At 40.9% G+C, this 9,371-nt stretch overlaps 1 protein-coding gene across 1 annotated transcript; it reads left to right on the forward strand.

Moving 5' to 3' along the window:
- The first annotated feature begins 2,096 nt into the window (after window positions 1-2,096).
- MED18 (mediator complex subunit 18) lies at window positions 2,097-9,168 on the forward strand. Its single transcript, XM_016216899.2, has 3 exons — window positions 2,097-2,423; window positions 2,813-2,954; window positions 7,972-9,168. The coding sequence occupies exons 2-3, from the start codon at window positions 2,882-2,884 to the stop codon at window positions 8,523-8,525; spliced, it is 627 nt and encodes a 208-aa protein (XP_016072385.1). The 5' UTR covers window positions 2,097-2,423; window positions 2,813-2,881; the 3' UTR covers window positions 8,526-9,168.
- The last annotated feature ends 203 nt before the right edge of the window (window positions 9,169-9,371 follow it).

The following is a 9,371-nucleotide window of genomic DNA, read 5'->3' on the forward strand; positions in this document are numbered from 1 at the left end:
TCTCTGGTTACTCATCAAATCATTCTCTATTTTTAAAATCTGTCTTTTCTTCTACAGTAATCTCTCAGCTGGAGTTGTGCCAAAATTCCTAACTGGTCTTTCTCTAGGCCCTTCTTAGCTTTTCTCCACACTGCAGCCAGAGTGATTTTTATTTTTAAAATCCTTACCAGAGGACATGGTTAAAGAGAAGGGAGAGAGAGAAACATCGCTTAGCTGCTTTCTGTATGTGCCCCGACCAGGGATAGAACAGGCAACCTTTTGGTGCAGGATGACGCTCAACCAACTGAGCCACTCCAATGGGGCACCAGAATGATCTTTTTAAAGTTCACATCTGTGCTTTGGTCTGACATGGCAAGTCCTCCAGGATCTGGGCCTGACTCCTTCTCCAGACATTTCTTACCCCTCCCAACCTCAAATTTTATATCCTAATTCTATTTAATTCAATGACCTTTTGTACACGTTGTTCCCACTACCTGGAATTCCCTTTCCTCCCTTATCTGACACCTATTGTTCCTTCAAGTTACTTTGGGCATTAATTACCTTTTCCGGGAATCCTTCTCTGATGCTCCCAAGATGAATCAAGTGTCCTGATTGCTTCCGAAGCAGTTGAGCTGTTTATGTCCCATTAAATCGAACCACATGGTACTGTATTTTTTTAATAAACTCTTTTGAGGGCAGAGACGAAGTCAATAGCTAACAAAATGTCTAAGACACAATAGGCTTTCAAGAAATATTCAATTAACCCACCCGGTGTGGCTCAGAGGTTGAGCATCGACCTGTGATCCAGGAAAAGGAGGTTTGATTCCCAATCAGGGCACATGCCCGGGTTTCGGGCTCGATCCTCAGCAGGGGGCGTGCAGGAGGCAGTGGATCAATGACTCATCATTGATGTTTCTCCCCCGCCTTCCTCTCTATGAAGTCAATAAAGATATATTAAAAAAAAAAAAAAGTAGTACAGGCTACAATGGGGGAACTAGAACTAGAAGTGGCAGAGTTTTTTGTTCTTTGTTGTTTTTAAAGAATTTTTATTGATTTTTAGAGAGACAAGGGAGAGGAAGAAGGAGAGAAAAACATGGATTGAGAGCAAAACATGCTGGGCTGCCTGCTGCACGCCCCCTACCGGGGATCTACCCCGCCAACTGAGCCACACGGGCCAGGGCTGGAAGCGGCGGTTCTGTGTCGTAACCGTGGCTCTGACGCCAGCAGCACGTCCCTGCGTCCCCGCCTCTCCGCTCCCTTACGTGTTATTAAGTTCTCGTTGCCTAAGCTGCCCCATCTGTAAAATTACAGTAATAACTGTGCTTGGCTCATAGGGCTGCTGTGAAGATCGATTTAAAATTTTTGATATTTTGTTTATTAAGGATTCTTTTGTATTAAGTTTGCAAAGTATTGCATTAAAATACTATTTACCTTAGTTACTGAGATTTTTGGCGTCCCTTTAAATTTTTCTCTCCAGGAGAGTGCCTCATTCACCCAACTCTAGCGCCCACTTTGCCCTCACCTCACATGCTTCAGACAGTGTTCAATAAATAGTCCTTGAATTTACTTCTCTCTATATATTTTAAAATTGAAGTAAAATATACACAAAGTGAACAAATATTACCTACATTGCTGAGCTCCCTAATTGTTCATAACATTATGCTAAGCAGTAGAAGGGGTCTTTTCATTTTCACCTTCAGGCACCCAACAAAAAGTGTTTAATAATAGTCTCTCCTCTTTTTTCTGCAGCTTCCTGCCCCACGCTCCCTTTCCCCCGTCAGTTCCAAGAGATTTCGTCGACAAAAACATTTCCAGGTCGTCGAACTTGGAAAAAAAGAAGTATCTTCCCGGAGGCCGGCCTATGACGTCAACCCGCCCCCGCCACTGCCCGTCGCCGTTAAGTCCCAGAAGCCCGCTTAGGAAAGGAGGCCGCCATCTTTCCTACAGCGGCACCGCATCTTGCGCATGCGCTTCCGCTTGCGGGGGGCGGGGGGGAGACGACGACGACGACGACGCGCTTTTTAAGCCCTCTCGGCACCCTTACCTTGCGGGGCGGCTGTGCAGAGGTTTGCGCGACGTAGGCTTCTGGCCGGAACCTGGAAAAGGAAGAGGAAGTGTTGCGCTGTACAGGGGGGACTTTTACGGTAGCGCCGGGGGCTAATTGTCTCTCAAAAGCCCGAGGTGCTTGGGTGGATATAACTCCTCGCTCTGCGAGAAGAGGCTACAGCGCGCGCGGAGGTGGCTTCTGGTGTGAGTGGGCCCGTGTTCTCCATGCTGGCTTAGGAGCGCCGAAACCATTCTAAATGAACTTGAGGTTTCTGCCTGGCTCGCTTTGAAAGGTGTTTTCAGAGAGTTGGAAGGCCTAGCTTGCCGTCTGGTCCAGTCTCTGCCACCGACCTGCTGTGTGTCCTTCGGTCTCTCTTCGAGTCTCAATATCCTTATCTGTAAGTTGAAGGGTGAGCAAGTCTCTTACGTCACCTTTAAGTTCTTCTGAATGTTATTGCATGTTCACTATGCCATCTGAGCCACAAAGCCTTGGGGTTTTTAAAAATATCGTCTGCCCCATTTTGTAAGGAAGACATTGAATCCCAGAGTCAGAGGTTTGATGACTTCCTCAAGATTACACAGAAAACTTAAGACTAGAAGATAATGCCGTAATTCCATAATCAGGTCTCCTTTGTTATATTTCTGTACCATCAGTTCCTGAAACGCCTATGGCAGTTACTCAATAAGCTCCGAATGGAATGGATCTTTTGATGTCAAGGCCAATGATATAAGCAGATCTGGTGTCTCCACCTCTCTGATATATTAACAAGCGCAAACTCTTGTCCAGGTGTATCCTGTGCTTTACTTGATTGGGGACTCCGAATCCTGTCTTCGTTCTTCACTTTAATCAGACACCATGGAGGCACCTCCCGTCACCATGATGCCTGTCACAGGGGGCACCATTAACATGATGGAGTACCTGCTGCAGGGTAAGTGAACCAGGGAGCTTGGATTACCTGTTTTCCCCTTTTCTAGTCAGCTTCTGTGGAGATGAGACGCTGTTATACAAAGGCAACCTGCATAATTTCTACATTCCAATAGACAACTTAAAAAAAATTACTCTTAATTATGGTCACAAACGCATAAAATTAAATTTACTATCTTAAACATTTTTCCCCCATCTTAAACATTTTTAAGTAGTGTTAAGTATATTCACATGGTTGTACAGCTGATCTCTGGAACATTTTCATCTTGCAAAACTGAAATTCTATACCCGTTAAACACTAATTCCCCTTCCTCCTTCCCCCAGTCCTTGGCAATCCCTTTCTACTTTCTGTTTCTGATTTTGACACTTTAGATAGATACCTCATGAGTGGAATCATACAGTTTTTATCTCTTTTCAACTGGCTTATTTTACTTAGTATAATGTACTTGAGGTTCATCCATATTGTAACATGTGACAGAATCTCCTTATTTAAGGCTGAATAATGTTTCATTATATGTACATACCACATTTCTGTATCCATTCATCTGCTGATGTACATTTGGGTTGCCTCCACTTCTTGGTTATTGTGAATAATGCTGCAGTCAACATGGGTGTGCAAATATCTCTTCAAGATCCTGCTTTGAATTCTTTTGGATATATACCTAGAAGTAGGCTCACTGGATCATATGCTAATTCTGATACTGTTATTAGCTCCATCTTATAGATCAGGAGACAGAGGTAAAGTAATTTGCCCAGATGAGAAAACTCAAGACCCAGAGACAGTAATGATTTTCAGGAGGTCATATAATGTTTAGTGGAAGAGTTTAGGTTTTAATTCAGATCATTCATTTAGTAACTTCAGATGAACAAAACAGTTATTAATTTTTAGTCCTCAAGCTGCCTTCTTTCAGTCTTTTCTCACCTCAGTAAGTATCATTGTCATTTACCAGTTGCTCAAGTGAAGCATTCAGTAGTCAATCTCAGTTTTTTACTTTACCCCACATATAGTCCATCTCCTAAGTCCTATTCATTTTACTTCCAAAATATATTTTAAATACGTCTTTTCTTCACCTGCTGTACCACACCTTGGTTTATCATCCCTTGACTGAACTACTTTCGCAACTTATTGCATCGATTCCAGTTCTGATCACGTCTCTTCTCACACAACAGCTAGTCATCTTTTTAATCCTCACCAAAGGATTTTTAAAAAATTGATTTTAGAGAGAGAGAGATGTGTGAAACATCAATCACTTGTCTCCCATAAGTGCACTGACCAGGGATTGAACCTGCTACCCAGGTGTGTGCCCTGACCGGGAATCAAACCTGCAACAGTTTTTGGTGTACGGGATGATGCTCAACTGAGTCACCCAGCTGGGCAGCTAGTCATCTTTGTAAAAATTGTTTTATTATTTCTTTTCAAACTGTAAGAGAAAGTTCATTTAGAAAGTCACAGAGGTGTAAGAAGTGAGCTGTAGAAGGAATAGGCTCAGGAAGCAAGTTACAGAGGCAAAAGAAGGGGCCCTTGGAGCTTAGGAGAGAGAAAGGTCAAGGTAATGTGGCTGGGGGGAGAGGGGAGGGGAACAGGAAGGGAACCTGAGTGCTCCCCAGAGGGAGAGTGCCAAAATTGTTTTATTATTAAAAAATTTAAACATAAAGAAAATAGAGACTAATATAGTGGCCACTCCATTTCCATCATCTAGATTTCAGTTTCTGTCATTTTGCCGTATTTGCTTCATTTTTTTTTTCTTTTGCTATTTTTAAAGAAAATTTCATACCTCATAACATTTTACCCCTGAACACTTTAGTATACATTTCTAAAAAATAAGGATGTTTTCCTTTATAACCCCAATATCATCATTATCTAAAAAAAATTTAAAAAAAAAGAAAAAGATATTTTTAGTATCATCTAATATTTAGTCCATATTCAAAAGTTTCCAGCCAGTTGTCCCAAAAATGTGTTTTATAACCAGGATATAATCAAGTTTCATGATTATATTTGATAATTGTCTAAGTCTTTTTTTTAAATTTTCAACTATTACTTTATTTATATTACTATGCTTAAGTTACATGGAAAGGACAACCAAGCAGTTCTGCCCCATTTCAGGAAGTTTCCAATAAACACCAATTACATGGTGACAAATAAGTAGGAATGGTGACATCTTTGGGTTTAAGTCTCTTTTAATTTGGACCAGTCTACCCTTGCCCCCACTTTTTTCCCCATGACCATGTTTTGTTGAAGAGTCCATACCAGTTTTCCTGGAATGGTCATTTTAAAATGTAAATCTAGTGATGTCTTTCTCTGTTGTATAGAGAATAAAGTGTGGAACTAATAGCTGCCCTTAGAAATGGGGCAGAACTGCTTGGTTGTCCTTTCCATGTAACTTAAGCATAGCAAAATGGAAGCTGCCCTTAGAATATAAGAAAGCCATTACCATGGGTTACATATAAGGCCTGTATTCTGTGGCCCATGCCAAATTGTCATTTCATTGTCATCTTCCATTTTGCTCACTACATTTCAGCCACACTGACAGCCTTTTAATTTCCCAGGCCCTTTCCTACCTCTGTGCCTTTGTACTTGATGATCCCTCTGCCTCTACTTTTTTCAGCTTTTCAAATAACTATCTCATTTTTATCCTTCCAGACTCATCTCAGTTGTCATTCTCTTAGACAACTCATCTTAGTTGCCCTTCTTTGACTACTCCAACCCCTCAGAGAGGTCTCTTCTTATCTACCCCCACCAATTGCTCTCTAGCCCATCTCCCTTTTATTTCCTTGAGTTTCTGTTTATTTGTTTATTTATTTATTTTTTGTTTCCCCACTACACTGTAGTCTCTGTGAGGGCAGGGCCCCCTACTTTCTAGCATAGTGCCTGGCACAGCATTCAATAAGTGTATGTTGCCCAGCCAGCATGGCTCAGCGGTTGAGCATCAACCTATGATCTGGGAGATCGCAGTTCAATTCCCAGTCAGGGCACATGCCCGGGTTGCGGGCTCTATCCTCAATGAAGGGGGTGCAGGAGGCAGACTCTCTCATCACTGATGTTTCTATCTATCTCTCTTTCTCCCTTCCTCTGAAATCAGTAAAACATATTAAAAAAATAATACATAAATATATGTTGAATGAACTAAAAGCTACTGAAATGTTTGAGGAATGAACATACACATTTCTGACACTGTCCTGAATGTAAGATACAATGTATTGAATGCAGGGCCGTTTCCCTGCTCCCACGATCTTCTGTCATATGATTAGTGGGACCTGATCTGTTGCTTGTTCTTCAATACTACTTATTTCCAAAAATTTGGTCAAGTGAATCCCACTATCAATATTTCCCATAGTTAGATTAATATACTCTTGTTTTCTTTAACAGACGTATTCAATAATTATTTGAATATGTTCCTAGCATTGGGGTATCAGCAGTGGAGGAAGAAAGATGACTAAAAATATACTGAAGGATAATTTAAAAATAGAGGTGATAATGCTAAAGAAAAATAAAGCAGGGAAGTAGAAAGAGATCGGAGGGAGATATGCTGTTTTCTTTAGGGTGATCAGACAGTTCTCTCTGATAAAGTGACACTTGAGCAAAGACCTAAAGAAAGTGATTGGGCGAGACATGCAGCTATCTGAGAGGAGAACATTCTAAGCATAGGGACTAAGGGAAGAGCATCTGAAGAGAAATACTTTGTCAAATACTTGGTGTTTTCAGGAAATAGCAGGAAGATCACTGTGGCTGGAGAGAGTGATCTAGGGGGGATAGTGGAAGAAAATGATGTTGGACAGGTAGCAAAGACCACAATATGTAGGGCCCTTAGACAACGGTAAAGACTTTGGGATTTATTCTGAATGACATGGAAGCCATTGGAGGGTTCTGGGCAGAGGAATGTCATTGTCCATCTGTTTTTTATTCTAAAAAGACCACTTGACTGTTGTGTGGAGAAGAGAGGAAGTAGGCAAGGGTAGAAGCAGGGAATTGCAAAGACCAGGCAAGAAATGGAGACTTGGACTAGGTAGAAGAGATTGAGGGAGTGGCAAGTGGTTGGATTCTGCATGTATTTTAAACATTTGGGTTGTAGATAGGATATGGGAGAAAGAAAAGAAAGAGGATTCTGTGGTTTTTGGCTTGGACAGTTGGAAGCAGAGAGTTGCCATTTGCTCTGATGGGGAAGACTGCAGGGGAATAAGATTGTGGAGGAGAAGCCAGCAATTTGATATTGAACAAATTAAGATGAAAATGTCTGTTAGGCATCCAAGTGGAGAAGTTGAGTACATAGTTGGATATATGAGTCTATAGTTCATGAGATATAAATGGTATTTAAAGCCATAGAACCAAATTGGGTCACCTAGTGAGGAAGAGATTGTTAACAGAGAAGAGGACCAGGACTGAGTCCTAGGATCTTCCAATATTGAGGGAAGGTGTTGAGGAAGATCCAGCAAAGAAGACTTAAAAGAAATGGTCAGTGAATTAGGTGAAGGACCAAGAGAGAGCTGTGTACCAGAGGCCAAAGAAAGAATAGATTTAAAAGTGGGTGCGATGTATAGCAGCTATGTCAAGTGCTGCCAGGAGGATGAGTAAGATGAGAACAAAGATTGGTGTATTCCTGTGGGCAGTTCATTCCTTTCTACTTAAATATATTTCATAAAAGGGAAACATTATATTTCTTCTATAGATGGAAAACTTTTATTTGCCGGAAATAGAAGATAATTCTTAAAATGCCAACGAAACAGTAGTATTACATTCTAGATACTGTTGCCTGTTCAAGGTTCTGAGTCCCAAGCCTGCCGGAGATTAGCATTGTTAGAGCAGGCCTAAAGACTTTCTAGTACCAGATGAGACAAGGCAAAAAATTGACAAGGGATTAACATAATATATAATGTTACATAACCCCTCTAAAAATCTCATATATTAGGCCTATTCTTTGCAAAACTGCATTAAACTGTTCGGTTCATTTAAGTTTGTTAAGTCTTTTACTAATTCCATTACTGAAAATGCAAGATGGGACTCAGTATGCTTTTTCCTTCTTCAGGAAGTGTTTTAGATCACAGCTTGGAAAGCCTTATCCATCGCCTTCGTGGTTTGTGTGACAACATGGAACCTGAGACTTTCCTTGACCATGAGATGGTATTCCTCCTTAAAGGCCAGCAGGCCAGTCCATTTGTTCTAAGGGCTCGGCGCTCTATGGATAGGGCAGGGGCACCTTGGCATCTGCGCTACCTGGGACAGCCTGAAGTGGGAGACAAGAACCGCCATGCTTTGGTGCGAAACTGCGTGGACATTGCAACATCTGAGAATCTCACTGAGTTCTTGATGGAAATGGGCTTCCGCATGGACCATGAGTTTGTAGCCAAGGGACATGTGTTCCGTAAGGGCATCATGAAGATTATGGTGTACAAAATCTTCCGTATCCTGGTGCCAGGGAGCACAGACAACACTGAGGCATTGTCACTCTCCTATCTTGTGGAACTAAGTGTTGTTGCACCAGCTGGGCAGGACATGGTCTCTGATGACATGAGGAACTTTGCAGAGCAGCTGAAACCTCTAGTTCACCTAGAGAAAATAGACCCCAAACGTCTCATGTGACTAAGACAATCTGTCCACCATTGGGGCCTGTCTTCGCCTGTTACAAAGAAGACAGTATAAATGCCCCATTTCACCACTGCCAGCCAGGCATCCTTCCCTCAGGAAGCAGGACAGTAAAAACTTAATTGGTGCTTTTGTTTTCCTCATGTGGCAAGTTCACTTTTGTGACCACCTTTCTAAATTAAAGGCTCAGGAAAACATGGAGAATCTATTTAATCCTTCTGCACAAATGAGAATAAATTAGCTTCTGGAAAGAAATCTCTTAATTGTTTTGCCATTTGTGTATAAGGTTTATAAAATAAGACTGAGCTCGTGTTGTGTGGTAATAAAGGCTATAAAGCGAAGTCTGTTTCTGACTGTACCCCTTTACTCTGCTAGTTTGGGATGGATTCATTACCAATTAGAGCAAAAAACTGAGTTTTTAGCTTTAATTTTGGTAAAGATGATAGTTTTCACCTCTCATAAAAGCATATGTTTGTTGTTGAAAAATTTTTAAATACAAAAATAAGAAAAAAAAACCTGTAATCCTATTATTCAAAGAGATGTACTATTTCTGTTTTGGTATACAATATCTTTCTAGTCTTTATTTTTGTAAATGTATGTACATGAGATACACTTATTTTATAAAAACATTCTGTATATACTGGTTTATAACCTTTTTTTGTTTATTACTAACATCTTTCTAGGACATTAGGCTGTAGTGTCCTGTATTGAGTTTTTATGTGTGTCAGTGCTATCCTAAGTGCTTTATGTTTGTTAATTAATCTTCACAACAGACCCATTTTATAAACAGGGAAACTGAAGTGCAGAGAGATTAACTAGCTTTCCCTGAGCTATACAGATATT

The sequence above is a fragment of the Miniopterus natalensis genome, chromosome 9, assembly GCF_054644295.1.
Source record: "Miniopterus natalensis isolate mMinNat1 chromosome 9, mMinNat1.hap1, whole genome shotgun sequence".
Classification (NCBI taxonomy): Eukaryota; Metazoa; Chordata; class Mammalia; order Chiroptera; family Miniopteridae; genus Miniopterus; species Miniopterus natalensis.

Coding starts and splice junctions, on each gene's coding strand:
- MED18 (XM_016216899.2), top strand. CDS start 2,882: ATGGAGGCACCTCCCGTCACCATGATGCCTGTCACAGGGGGCACCATT. Junction 2,955..7,971: donor GATGGAGTACCTGCTGCAGG/GTAAGTGAACCA, acceptor TTCCTTCTTCAG/GAAGTGTTTTAGATCACAGC.